Genomic DNA, 14,474 nt, shown 5'->3' on the forward strand with positions numbered 1-14,474 from the left:
GCCCTGTTTTGTTTTCTCTAATTGGTCCTGGGGGAGGCGAGGAAATTGGACAGAGGCTGGGCCGGCGAGCCGGGCTGCCTTTAATTGGCTCCTTTTTTTTAACTGGAGGGGAATCAAACAGGAGAGCGAGCGACAAAGGGTGGGAGAGCGAGAGACTGAACGCGGAGACGGAGGGGGGAGGGCAGGGGGAGGAGGGAGGGGAGGAGGAACGGGAGGAAGGAGGGATGGGAGAAGGGAGGAGGCGGAGGAGGAGGGGGGGACGCGGAATGAAAAGCTTCGAGGGGCGGAAAAAGCAGCACAGCGGAGCCCAAGTTGCCGAGCGAGCGGGCGAGCGGAGCGCTCCCGCGGCCCCGAGCCGAGCGGCCGCCGCGCCCCGGAGCCCGGCCCGGCCCCGCCCGCCGGGGCCCCTCCGACACCGAGGCTGCCGGGCGGGGGCGGGGACGACCAAGTTGGGGCGCGGCGCAGCCCCGTCCTCCGGAGAGCGCGGAGGCCGGGAGCGCCTCGGCCGCGGCCAGACGGCGGGCGCGGAGCGCGGCGAGCGGAGGCGGCCGGCGGCGCCCGCGCGGGAGACCCGGCCTCGGCGAGAGCGCCAGTATTTTTCAAACGACTCAAACTTTCCTCCTTTCCCCGCTGCCCCGGCCCCTCTTGCCTGGAACTGCGGCCCCGATTCCCGCGGGGTGCTGGGGCGCGATTCCTCCCCGGGCTCTTCCGTGACCGGGAGAACTTCGCAAAGCCAAGGCCGGGGTGCTTCGCCCGGCGGCTCCCGCGCTCCGGAGGGCCGGGGCCGGGGCTCCTTTGTCGCCTGGAGGGGCCCTGGCCGGCCCCCGCCGCAGGACCGGAGCCCGTGGGGTAACGCGGGCGAACCGACCCCGGCCTCCCCGCGCCCTCTGCCAGCGGAGAGGTGACAAGTTTGTCTGCCGTCGGTGGCCGCTGCAGCGAGGTCCCAGGCGCCCGGAGACCCTAGCAGACAGCCCGGGGCACCCGGGAGGCTCGGCGGCCGGGCTCCGTGGCCCGGGGTGCTGGCTACTGCGCCAGGCGCGCGGAAGCTCCCGGGCCCGGCCGGCGCCCCCTGCGTCTCCACCGGGGCAGCGGCATTGCCGGAGGAGAATCGCGCGTCTCCGGCTCCCGGTCACCGCCCTCCCGGCCTCTCCCGAGGGACACGGGGGACCCAGGGGACGTCACGGGGCCCCGGCGGAGGCGCCCCCCGCTGCCTCTCGTGCTGCGCCTCCTCGCGGGGATGAAGCACGGGCCGTGAAGATGGAGGTGACCTGCCTTCTGCTCCTGGTGCTGATCCCGTCCCACTGCCGGGCACAAGGCGTCTACGGTAAGCGCCCGCGCCCGCTCCGCCCCGCGCGGAAACTTTGCAAGAGGCGCAAAGCGCGCGCTGCCCGGGCTTGGCGGAGACCCGGGCTCGGACTCCGGAGCGGAGGCCGGCGAACCCGCCCGCTGCGGGGCGCGGGGAGCCGGGGCTAGCGGCTCGGATGGGAAATCGCTAGCGGAGGTCTTAAGAGAATCCATCGGGTCCGAGGGACCCAAGCACAGAGCCGGGGAAGCGACTTACAGCGCAGCCGGGTCCGCGGGCTCGGCCTCCCGAGTGGAAGCGGGCGATGCCCGATCCGGAGTTGGCGCGCGGCGCGGCGGGCGAGCGGGGCGAGCTGCCCGCGGCCCGGCCGGGCCCCGCGGCGGCCCGGTGTCTTGACGGTGAGCAGACGCTGGGCATTCCCCGGGCTCGGGCACCTCCGACCCGGGCTTCCCCACCAGACCGAAGCTCAGCCAGCCCCTCCTGTTCGCGGCTCCCCGGCGACAGATCCCCAGCCCCACCTCCCTTCTGCCTGTGTGCGTGCACCCACACATCCAGCCACGGTCCCCAGGAAACGCAAACACCGCCGCCGCACGCGCCGGTGGGCTACGTGTCCCAACTCTGCCTCCCGCAGCTTGCCAAGCCCCGGAGGCGCTACGTAGACATTTAAGTCACCCTCCTCCATTCCTTCCCATGGCCTTTCCCCGGGAAGGCTCGGAGAGGGCACCGTCTGCCAGGAGTCCCCCAGGCTCCCCTTCCCCGCAGGCATGCGCGCGGTGACCCTGGGGCACTGAAAGTTGGTCCCTAGGGCCCTCGCCCCTCTGCTGCTTTCCCCTGATGGCAGGGGGGAGGGCTTGCTTGGTAGTTCTTCATGATGTGTGTGTGGAGTGGAGGACCGAGGGCCTCATCACTTCCCTTGAGATCCAGGGAGAGTTGGACCTTGTCTGCAGGGGCACATAGCAGACTGGAAGCCAGCCTCGGGTGCTGGTGCCAAATGCTGCTGCCTTCTGGGGGAGCCCTGAGGGGCTTGGGTCTGGGAAGGCACAGGAGGAGGGATGGGGGGGGTGGTCTTGTCTAAGAGAGGTGCATGCTTCTGGTCTTACAAGGGCTAGCTGACTTGGGCTGAATTCCCTGGTGAGGCTGGCCCAGGCACTGGGCCAAACTCTGCTTCTTAATTAGTTTGTGTGTCTCTTACTGCCTGGCCCTTTGCATAGGCCAGAAAGACAAGGAGGAGGAGGACTGCTGCATGTGCTGGGGAAGAGGTGATGGAGGCCCCACAGGCTCTGGCTTCAAGGACCTCCTACAGTTCACTGCCCTATTCGAGGCACCTTTCGAAGGCGGCTGAGGCCAAGTGCTTGAGAGCCTTCCTGGGGCGCTGCTGCCCACCGGAGTCTCCAACCTTCAGGGCTGCATGAGCAGGCCATCTTCAGAGAGGCCCCTCTGGGCCTAGCTAGAACACCCAACAATGAGGAACAAGAGCGGTGGGCTTTGTGCTTCTTCCTCTGGGAGGCCTTTGAGGCCCACGGGGCATAGACTGGTCTTTCCCCACTGAGCTCTGAATTTCCTTCCCCCTGGGTCCCAGCTGCTCTTAGCAAAAATCAGAGAGTGGGTATGCTGTGGGGCCTGGCTGTCCAGTGACATGGTTTCCTCCTTCCCTCGAAGGGACTGGCTTCGGGAATGGATAACCAGTCACAGGGGAACTGCGGGCAGAAGGTCTTCATGGAGGTGGTGGACACAGGGGGACAGCCAGGCTCTTGTGAGGCTACAAGCTTCGGTAGATGTCACAGGAGCCCATCACACCCTTACGGGGCGAAAAGTAGTATGGGGAGCAGGGCTGCTTCTTCTGCTCTTGTCCTTTTCTCCCCTATCCCGGTGCAGACAAAGCTAGTATGAAAAGCAAAAGTCCCATGTGGGGGCCTTGTTTGCAGCGGCCTCCCTTCCCCACCGGTACCCAGAACATCTCAGGAGCACTGTAGATATTTGTGGAATGAATGAAGGGACATGGTTGAGGGAGGTTGAAGAAATTCTCCCCCTTCCTTCTGGAAGGCTCGCCAGGGGTTGGTTTCCATCAGAGCAGTGGGCTGTGGTTGAGGGTTTCAGCTTAGGCAGAATTCTAGAGTCCCCAGCTGGTAGCCTGAGAAGATTTAGAAAAGTCTGGAAGCCTGGCAGATGGGGGTTAAGGGGCAGCAGTAGGTTTTCCTGAAGCCACGAGAGAAATAAAAAAGAAAGTGTGTCCTGAGGAGGGCAGGACCCTCAGCCTGTCCCTCTGTTCTCAGGTGTGAGTAGCTGGGGGAATGAACAGATTATTAAGGAGACTGAGCTGAGGAGAGGAGAAGAGGTGGGGGTGGAGGTGAATCTAACAGCATTTGGCCTGGGCCTGGATCTTACCTGGCTGGTGGGAGGCAGCTGTCTAGAACCCCTGTTCCACTGCCACCCGCCTGCTCTGGAGCCACCATGTGCATCAGGGCTGTGACACTCTCAGATTGGCCAGGTGGCTTTGTGCATCTTCGGGGCACAGATGCAACGACTGCCGGGTGCTGGACCAGATGGTCCGTTTGGAACGGTTCCCCTCCCTCTTTGCCTCCCCATCTTCTGGCCCAGCTTGTTGTCCTCAGGGTGGATTCCTGTAATCTGCTTATTGGCAGGGGCCAGAGGCATCATTCTGGGACAGAGACAGGCGAGGGGGGGAACTATTCTGTGTGGGGATGGCGTCAGAGAACATCCTCTCTTCTTTTCTGGCCTCCTGGCCTCCTCTTCTAGTGGCCAGAAGTAGGGCAGGTCGGTGGGATTGCTTTCCTTATCCCAAACATAAACCCCTGGATTATTTAATATGCAGGGATGGGAATTGACATTATCCTTAAGACAGGTTGTTTGCAACTTACTGGTGGAAGTCAAAATATTTCACCAAAGGTGTCATCAGAAACTACTATCCTATGCTAATTTTTGTGGGAACATGAAGACAGATGTTGAATAATTTGACAAGAGCAACGTAGCTTTACAGAATTATCACCGACTCAGGTTTTTCTCCTCCTCTGGGGAGTGTGGTGAAGGAATTTCAGGGTGTCTCCCAGCGTGGGCTTCTGGTGTTGATCTGGGTGTGGGCATGCGGGATTTTGTGCCGGTGTTTCTATTCCCTGCCTTGCATCTGGCAGTTCCCTGGAGAAGGCATTACATGTGAAAGCAGTACCCTAGAGTCAACAGAAGGTTCTGAGCTTCTTAAATGTCCTCAAAAAGGTCCTACCACCCCAGTCCCTTGTTACTTCTCCGTAGACTTTGCAGGAAGGAGACAGTGTCCTGGATCCACATTTCCCCGCCTTGTTTGGTTTGCTTTGCAACATGGTTATTCACCACCACCCAAAGTGGAGGTCGGCTCCAGAGCTGTGTGTGGATTCTGGTCAGCGTGTTCCCTCAGGCTCTGGGTCCTTTCGATGTCCCTTCCTAAGCTGCAGACTGAAATCTGTGCTTCCCAGGTGGATGGGAATACTCTAGCTTTGAAGGGAAATTGGTGTGTGTGGTGCCAGGGTCGGGGTGTGTGTGTGTGTGTGTGTGTGTGTGTGTTAGGCAGACATACAATCTTGAGTGGGCAGAAAGGGGAGAGAGAGTCATTCAAGAGCCTGACGGTGAACTGCTGGGGCTGGGGTGGCAAAGCCTCATTTAGAGCCTGGTATTAGCTCTGCTTTGCTGGAACATGGAAGGACGGGCGGGGGGCTCCATAGGGAGAATGGAGGGAGCTAATCACAGTGCCGAGGCCTGGCAAATGAATGATGCAGGAAATCAATACCTGGGGGCGGGAGTGGAAATCCGGGCAGTGGTAGCAGCCTTGGCTTCTCTCGGCTGCCCACAGGCACCAACAGGCCTAGGAGGAGAGACCTAAGCAGCCATGGAGAGAGGACCCCCACTCCTCTGATCTGCCCCCTTCCATTGGCTCCTGACTTTTCATCTCCTGGTGGCTAGGCTCATAAAGGTTGGACCAAGAGATGCCCCACACAGTGAGGATGGGAGACCTGGAAGATGGAGCCTTGGGTCCCTCAGCCCCATAAGAGCCCCCACATCACCCCCTCCTCCCTGCCTCTGGACACCTGAGCCTGAGAAGGGTCCTGATATGTACTGGGTGGATTGCCTAGGGGCCCTGCCCTCCGTGGCCAGCATTGCTATTCCAGACATGGCCAGCAGGGGACAGCGTTGGCCACCACATCGCTTCTTGCTTTTGCCGGGCTTTTATGGGCCTCACCCTAAAGGAAAGTCGGAAAAATGAATCTAATTCTTCCCCTCAGGGCAGAAGCCGGCTCCCACAATCCAGCCTAGTTACCCAGGGAACCCGCCCAGTGCCAAAGCCACACTTCCTGCTTTACCCTCCTCCTGGGGGTAAAACCTATCCAGGTGGCTCCTGGAGTGGAGGTGGTGTGGCCCCCTCTTCTGTATCTCCTTCATCTTGTCCTCTGCTGATGGAAGGTTCCAGGCGCCAAAGGCTTTGTGAGGCAAGAGCTATGCTTAGCTCAGAGAAATATATCTTTACTTTTTACACAATGAACTCTTCCTTTTTCCTATGGCTATGACTAACCTGCTCTTTGCCAAAATCATCAGAATGCATAATAAACCAATCGCATGCATCTGGCGGTGACACTTCTGGTTGTGTCTTAGTGGAAGGAACCTTGTAGGAAAGAGGATTGTTGATGACAGGAATCTTCTATAAATTAATAGGTGCCCCAGGCCTTGTGACTCTGTGGCTTTCCATTCCCCTGATGCTCAGAGGTTGCCCCACCTCATGCCTGCTTAACAGATAAGGAAACCAAGGCTCCAAGAATGTGCAGTAATAATCCTGGGTACTTGGGAGGCTGAGGTTTGAAGATCATGATTTGAAGGTAACCTGGGCAGTAAAATTCATGAGACTCTTATCTCCAACTAACCACCAAAAAAAAAAAAAAAAAAAAAGCCAGCAGGGGAGCTATGTACAGCTCAGGTGGTAGAGTACCAGCCTTGAGTGGAAAAGCTGAGCAAGAGCCCAAGACCCTGCGTTCAAGCCCCAGTGCTAGCTTTGGGAATATGAAGAATAGAACAGAGACAAAGGGTGATGAGCTATGGTTTGGCTTTGCACACTATTCCTGGACCCTTCCTAAACAGGTGGCACCAAAGTAGAGACTTGAGGTGCCGTGGGGGCCTCCTGATGGTACCTGGGGAAATGTGTGAGTCGGGAGGAGAGCCCATGCAAAGGCTGTGGGAAGTAGTGAAGAGCCTGGATTCTGGATATGAAAACTGGATCTGCACCCCTTGGCTCTGCCCAGCACCAGCCCGAGGTGAGACCTGAGAAGTCAACCTGCTGTGCAGGCAGGGTCACATCCTCCTGTTATAGCTACCCGGGGCTGTGGGAGGCAGGTAGGCAGGGGGGTGGGGCCAGGGTACCCCATGGCTGAGCCTGGCAAGGCCCTAGCATATGGCATTAGTGGCCACATGAGTGGGTGGTGTGAGGAGACATTGTGGGGGATGGGACTGGTGTTCACCACAGAGATCGGCTCGAAAGAGGCCACTGTGCACATCTGGATTTATGTCCCCAGAATGTAGGGGGAAACTGAGGCAGAGTGAGGCAGACAGGGCTCCACAGAGCCTCAGTTTCCCTATCTGGAGATACGCTTGAGAGTGGATAACGGATGACACTGTGCAGAATCTTCTTTCTTCTATGTCACAGCTGCAGAGGTGGCCGGGCAGATGGCAGGAAAGTCCAGGAAAGGAGTGCAGAGTTGGGGGAGAGGGATGAGGGAGAAACACAGCAGGCCCAGGAGGACTGGCATGGCTGCTTCCCCCACGGGAGTCCCGAAGCCCGGCAGTGGCCAGGGGAGGCTGGGTGGCAGATCAAGGGGCTTCTCTAGCTCCGTAGGGTTCCTTGGTAGTCCTAGCCAGTCAGTGGTAGCTGGAAGAGTTGTCTAGATGGTACACAGGCCCAGACTGTGTGGATGACGTCAACTGAAGCAGGCCAAGCGTACGTTCCTGGGGCGTTTGAGGGACCATCTAGAGGTTCAGGTTAGTTCTCCAAGCTTACTTTCAACCTAGCTTATCTGACTGTTTACTCCATTTTGGTTTTGTTTTGTTTTTGCTTGTGGGTGGTACTGAGATTTGAGCTCTTTAGAGCTTCAGGCTTGCCTGGCAAGCCACCTCCTCCCCGTTCTCCTCCTCTTCCTCCTCCTCCTCCCCCTCCTCCTCTTCTTCCTCCTCCCCCTCTTCCTCCTCCTCCTCTTCCTCCTCACCTTTTTAGTCTAGGCTGACCTATTAACTTGCAATCCTCCCACTTTCATCACCTTAAAGCTGGGATTGCAGGCAGGACCAACCATACCAGTCCCTGGGTCCCAGCTTTTTATTTGGAGGGGGTGGGGCAGTCATGGGGATAGCCCACCTGGGTGCTATCCCTGAGCTCTTCAGCTCAAGGGTACCACCCTACCCCTGGGCCTGGATGCTGTCCCTGAGTTCTTCAACTCAGGGCTACCACCCTACCCTTGAGCCAAGACCAACTTCCTATTTTCTAGAGGTTAGTTGGAGATTAGAGCCTCTGGTCCTTTTGTGTCTGGGCTGGCTTTGAACCTTGATCCTCAGGTCTCAGCCTCCTGAGTAGCTAGGATTACAGGCATGAGCCACCACTCCCTGCTTCTTCTTCTTCCTTTTTGTTTTTGTTCTTGTTTTTAAATCATGGAACTGCTAAGTCCCAAAGCTCAAGAGATTGGAAGGCCGCCTCGGCAGTGTGTGCTGATTCGCATAGGTAAATTCTGTTGCCTTTCTGAAATGGAGCCTTTTGTAATTTTCTTCTCTGTTTGGCTGAAGGTAAATGAAAATTTCAGAGCTGGCGGGCAGGGCAGCAATTGGGGACATGGAACGAATATTAATTAGTGCCTGCTATTGGTCCAGGAGGGCCGGGGGTGTGGTGTGGTATGTGTGTGCTGGCTGCAGAGGTGATGGGCTCCTGAGGTGGGGCTCACACATGTGTAGAAGAGCAGAGACTTCTCCCTGGCTTTCTCCACCTGGCAGAGCCAAGGCTCAGCTGAGTGGCATACCCCAGACTCACTGGTTAGCAGTGATGGAGTCAGGATTTGAACTCACCCTATGCCAAGGCTTGTGCCTGCCTGGACTGCCCCAAGGGTGACATTTTTGAGAGCCTGAGTCTCAGCCCGTGCTGTAGGAGGCACGGAGGACCCCTGGCCACCCCAGAAATGTCATCTTGCGGTCACAAAGGCCAGCTGCAGCCTCCTTTTGTCTTGGAGCTCTGGTTTCTTAAGCAGGCCCTCCTCCGGCTGTGTGTTAGAAACAGGGAAGCGATTTAAAGCCCAAAGCTGTTGGAATACCAGTGTCTTGCGCTAGTGGGAGGAGGCTAACTACGATCAGGAGGATGGTAGTTTGAGACCTGTCCAGGCTGAGATGTCTGTGGGGTCCCTTTTCAACCCAGAGCTGGGCGTGCCAGCGCCAGCCTGTCGTCCTCCCTATCCTTCCTACGCAGGAAGCCAAAAGAGGACAAGGAACCGAGGCCTACAATGTGAGACCTAGGTTTGACTTCTGTCCGGCTGCCAGGTTTCCCCTGTGCTCTGAGCCCTGTGGCGGCAGGGAAAGCGGCCCCCTGACTCCCAGGACGGTGGGTCTGCTGGGGAAGCTCCCATCGTTCTTGCAGCAAGCCCCACACCCAAGACGCCATGCAGCTTCACTGCTAGCTGCTCAGCCACCACTGCCTGCAGCTGGCGAGTGTGTGTTGGGGTTGTTAGGATGATCTGGGCTCTGGCCCTGGCCATGGAGAGGTGGCACAGTGAGCACTGTTGGTGAGCCTCACTGAGGCAGTTGAGCCCGAGGCAGGACTGGGTGCAGGTGATTTATTGGGAGGTGAGGCCAAGTGGAGGAATAGGGGGGAGTGTGACAGGGAAGCAGGGGACCCCAACAAGGGACCTCAGTATGGGGCGAGAGTTCTAGTGCCCAGAAAATGTCAGATGCCAGTGGCTCACGCTTGTAATCCTAGCTATTTGGGAGGCCAAGGTCTAAGGATGTGGTTGGCAGCCAGCCTGGGCAGGAAAGTCTGTGACACTCTTATCTCCCGTGAAGCAGCAAAAAGCCAGAAATGGAGCTATGTCCATCGTGGTAGAGGGCTAGCCTTGGGCAAAAGAGCTCTGGGCACCTTTGGGCATTGTCAGGAGATGCAAGCACATTCTAATAAGACCAGGACAGGCTCCCATCATTGCAAGGGCTGCCAGAGCTGAGCTTCCCCGCTGGGCCAGCACCCCACCAGCCAACACCCTGAACACCCAAGAAAGAGCTCAGAAGCAAGCACCCATGTGTTCCTGTCCCTGGGTGCCAAGGAGCTGGCAGAGAGCAAGGCAGGGGTGACCTGGAGTCATGGATTGACCGGGTAACAGAGTCACTGGACTCTTAGGGCAAATCCAACCACTTGTCAGCAAAGAACCTGAGCCCCAGAAGAGATCGGAGTGGCCACTCCTAAGGTAGCCATCTCTGCCTCTGGCTTTCCTTTAGCTGCTACAGAGTATCATGACCCCTGGTGGACTCTACTGGCACAGTAGCCTGGGGTGGGATGGTGCCTGGAGGGGCACAGACTGTACCCAGCACCCCCAACACCCTGCCTGGCTCCCTCCCTTACTTTCTAGGGAGCACAAGGCAGGTGGTTTCACCCCTGGGACCAGGGCAGGGTGGCCGCTGGGAGACTGCATCAGGGTGAGCTGTGCCCCTCCCCCACCAACATGTCTCCCCAGGACCCTGGACAGGGGCTGAGATCACCATGCCCTCTGCCTGCGCTCTGTACTCTACTCTTCTTGGGTGCATAGAAATGCAGCAGGAGGGCCTGTGCAGTGGCCATGTCTGTGCATGTAGAATTTGTGCAAGTGTGTGTGTGTGTGTCCGTGTACTGAGGACCTCCAGGGGCGGCTCTGGATACACCTTGGCACTCTTGTCCCCACCCTGATTGGCAGCAGGCAGACTTAGCCACCCAGGCCTCCCTCCGCCTGCAGCTCCAGGGTAGCAGGACCACACCGTTCCCTTCCAGGAGCCTCAGACCGGGGCAGGGGCAAGCGCAGGCTGGCCCGTAGCTCCTGGCTAATGTTCCTGGCCGCCATCGATCGGGCCACTCCTCTGAGTCTATTAGCAGTCTGCAAGTGAAAATATCCCCCATCGCGAGGCCTGACCTGAGACAGGAGGGAGCCCCAGCAATTTGTTCAAACAGAGGACAGTGCTCCCCTCCCATTTCTATTCCGATTTATTCCAGGCAGGAGGGGGGTCAGGGTGGGAGGGCAGACTCTGGCCCAGCCTCCACGGCCCCCTTCTGCCAGCCAGGGTGGCAGCTGGTGCCCCTCGGTGGGCGCTGGAAGGAAGGGCTGCCAGCTTTCCCAGCAGGCCCTGCTTGGCTGGAGGGCTAAGTTGTGGATTTGATTTTCACAAAACACAAAGCTGCCGGCTCGGAGCCTCGCTCCGGGGCACTGGGGCCTGTGCCAGGCGTGCGCTCACCCGCTGTGCCTTTGCCAAGTTGGGGGCTGGGCTGGGTGCAGGCAACAGTAGTCCCAGCTGGGCTAAGCAGGGGGAGAGCGAGGGGGGGGAGGAGGAGTCAGTCTTCTTCTGAACACCCCCCCCCCCCCCGCCAGACATACAGGGGACTGGAGTTGTGGGGTTCAGAGGGAACAGTGGGTACCTTGGCAAAATCAGGCCGGGCAACCCAACAGCTGACTTGGGTCCCTATATGGCCCTCCCTCTCTACCCCCCACTGCTTCTCTCCCTTGTGCCTGGCACCCGGGGAGGGGAAGGACCCCAGGCGTTCGCACCCAAGTGCCCGTGGCTGGCAGCTCTGAGGCCAGCTGTGGCGCCTGATGCCAGGCGGGGTCTAATTTCAGAAGCAGGTAACTATATTTACCGGGCGAGCAGGGGGAAGGCAGCGGGGCTTGAAGGATAGGAGCAGGGCCCAGCCAAGGCTTCCAGGACAGATTTAGCGCTGGGTTCTACCTCTTGCCATATATGGGTGCTGGAAACATAGGGCAAAGTGTTGCCCAGTGTCTCAGTTTCCCTACACATAAGTAGGGCTCCCCATAGCCATGGAAGAGGAAGGGGGAGCATGTGCAGGGTTGTTCTGGAGCTGTGGGGAAGACACCCTGCCTCCAGCAAGGGCAAAAGTCACAAAGAGAGGCCAGGAGTTTGGCCTAGTGGTAGAGTGCCTGCCTAGCACGCACGAAGACCCGGGTTCAATTCCACAGTACCACATACACAGGAAAAAGTCAGAAGTGGTGCTGAGGCTCAAGTGGTAGAGCTCTAGCCTTGAGAAATCCCAAGGACAGAGCTCAGTCCCTGAGCTCAAGCCCAGGACTGGCAAAAAAAAGTCACAAAGAGAGGGACAGGTGAGCACCGAGATGGAGAGAGCCAGACAGGAGGCAGGGTGGGAGAATCCAGCCTCCTGCTCCACTCCTGGGTGTTCTGCCCCCGCTGGTCCTCCAGTCCAGCCCTGCTCCCCAGGAGCCTCCTAATGGAAGGAGGCAGCCGCCCCACCCACCGCGCTTGACTCCTATCCAGCCGCTCCCCTCCCCAGCCCTCAAGTCATTTACTCCTTGTTCTGAGGCTAACATGGTAATCAGATCCTACAGTGCCTGCCACTTACACAGGCTTTCTAAAAGTTTAGCCAAAGAAAAAGGACAGGAATAGGAGGCTGAGATCTGAGGATGTCTGTTCAAAGCCATCCTGGGCATTAAAGTCTGTGAGTCTCTGATCTCCAATTAACTACCAGAAAACTGGAAGTGGTGCTGTGGCTCAAGGGGTAGGGTGGTAGCCTTGAGCTGAAGAGCTCATTAAAAAGGCAGAAGTGGAGGTGTGGCTCAAGTGGTAGATTATGAGCCTTAGAGGGGAGAAAGCGAAAGGACAGCATCCAGGCCTTTGAGTTCAAGTCTCTGTACTTGGAGTGGGGGTAAGAGGAGAGCTGAAAATCTGGAGAAAGCCACCCAGGAGGGGCAAATACAAAGGTCCTGAGCTAGGAGTGGGCTTGAGATGCTTGGAGAAATGACGGAAGGCAGTGTGTGGAGTGGGGGAACAGGCAGTGGAAGGTGCCGGAAGAAGGGGAGTGGGTGACAGGGCAGGGCAGCAAGGTGGGAGGCCAAGACTGGATGTCATTCGGGATAGCTTCGGGACCAGGGGCCAGCAGGAGTGCGTGTTTTGCACTAATGAGGTGGGGGGCATGAGGAAGTGGTGAGAGGAGCTGGAGAGAAGCTGGAAGCTAGTCGGGCTCTCGTGTTTCTGCTTCCTGGCATGTAAACCTAGGAGATGATGAGCTGTGTCCACTGTACCCGGTTGCCTGGGGTGGGGAGTGCAAGCCTGGCCTGCAACACTGGCTCTCTGCAGGCGCAAAGCAGCCCTCAGGAGGCTCGGCTGGGAGGCGAAGCCCAGCCCTCCCAGGGTCTGCAGTTCTGGGGACAGACAGTGGCCTGGGGTCAGGGCCAGCGCGAGGCCCGACCTGGCCTTTCCTCTCCCAGACTGTCCTCCCCTCCCCCTCTGTCCGGGAGACAGACACCCCGCCCCAGCGCTCAGGCCCGTGATTGATTTTGCTCTCAGGGTTGTTATCCTTGTTATTATCCACTTAAACAACTTGAGAGGGGAAAAGGCGGTCAGATGACCACCAGACATTCCATGTTCATTCTCAACTCCCCGCCCATCCCTGTCGATACATCTTTACGTAGCAGTAAACAGTGGTCGGTGCGTCTCCTGGCTGGCTTTATCTCCTGCATGTCTCCTGCTATTGACCGAGCCCTCAGACCTGTCACTTTAATGGGCTCGGAGCATCCCCTGCATTGACATGTCCAGTTCAGTCACCCTTCCTCTGCTGCTGCCGCCCGCCTCTGGATAGGCACCAGTCACCTGTCCTTTGAAAGAGCTTGGCCCTGCGTCTCCTTCTGTGCGGGACTTCTTTTAAAATATTCCACTGGGGCCTCTTCCCCAAAGTGAGAGGACCTCACAGGCCATAGGACAGACAAGTGGTTTTTGTTTTGTTGGACTCTTGTAAGTAGAGCTTGAACTCTCGGCCTGGGCGCTGTCCCCGATAGTGTTCCACCGCTTTGTGCCACAGCTCCACTTCCGATTTTTCTGGTGGTTCAGTGGAGATAAGAGTCTCACAGACTTTCCTGCCTGGGCTGGCTTCGAACTGTTCAGATCTCAGTCTCCCGAGTAGCTAGGATGACAGGGCATCTAGCATTCAGACCAGTTTCATGGTCTTGTTTTATACTACCGGGTTAGGCTGTGGAGAGTTGGAATTGGAGGGCCTAGCCACTGTGCGTGCGTGCCTGCGTGCGTGCCTGCGTGCGTGCGTGTGTGTGTGTGTGTGTGTGTGTGTGTGTGTGTGTGTGTGTGTGTGTGGTGCTAGGGTTTAACTTGTGCTTGCTGAACAAAGTAACTGCCCTGAAACCATGCATCCAGCCTGTTTTTGTTGCTGTAGTCATCTTCAGGTAGATCTCCTGTTTTTTGTCCAGGGTTAGCTCCAGATCAGGCTCCCCCACTCCTGCCTCTGGAGTCACTGGCATTACAGGCCTGCACTACCACACCCCCACCTTGCCCTGGTTTCACAGATGCACAGTGACGTGTTTTTGAGTTTCTCATTTTCGCCTCCTGGAGCCATGCTTGATTTTTTTTTTTTAACACCCAACGATAACAAGAGCTGATCTGTGCGGAACTTTACAGTTTACACAGCACGTTGCAAGATGTCATCTCACTTAACACGACCCTGTGGTGCCTAATGTGACTTACTGGCATCTGTTTTACATGGGGAGATGAACGTCAGTTATGAGCTGACGTGGAGCCCCCACTCAGGACTTGCAGATGGGGAGGGTTTTCGCCTCCCACCATCCTATTTTCTCTGAGGGTGCAGGGGTACCCGGATCCTCATTACAGCCCAAGTCCAGTACCCTCGCCTGTAGCTTCCATTAGCCCCCATGTGTGGGCCTGTGACTGAGCCCTGGGCTTCAGACTTGGTGGTCAGCACCTGGGACTCAGACAGAGCCCTGCAAATCCCGTTGCCCTGCTGGGGTTGAGGGTCAAGTGTTTTCAGTGGCTTCTGGCTTCAACAAAGCCACGGATCTCTCTGTTCTTGGACAGGGACTGGCCCAGGACCCACCGGGGACTGCACTGTCTGTAGCTGCTAGGGACTGAAAGGTGTGAGTCTAGCTTTATTCAGTCATTT

At 57.8% G+C, this 14,474-nt stretch overlaps 1 protein-coding gene across 1 annotated transcript in view; it reads left to right on the forward strand.

The window, feature by feature from the left end:
• The first annotated feature begins 1,174 nt into the window (after positions 1-1,174).
• Positions 1,175-14,474, forward strand: part of Mdga1 (MAM domain containing glycosylphosphatidylinositol anchor 1) — a 43,010-nt gene continuing 29,710 nt past the window's right edge. Inside the window, exon 1 of the mRNA XM_090355749.1 lies at positions 1,175-1,324. Within this exon, the coding sequence (XP_090211875.1) occupies positions 1,258-1,324 (67 nt within the window). The 5' untranslated portion in view covers positions 1,175-1,257. The remainder of the gene's footprint in view (positions 1,325-14,474) is intronic.

The sequence above is a fragment of the Megascapheus bottae genome, chromosome 22 (genome assembly GCF_031878675.1).
Source record: "Megascapheus bottae isolate mThoBot1 chromosome 22, mThoBot2.hap1, whole genome shotgun sequence".
NCBI classification, from domain to species: Eukaryota; Metazoa; Chordata; class Mammalia; order Rodentia; family Geomyidae; genus Megascapheus; species Megascapheus bottae.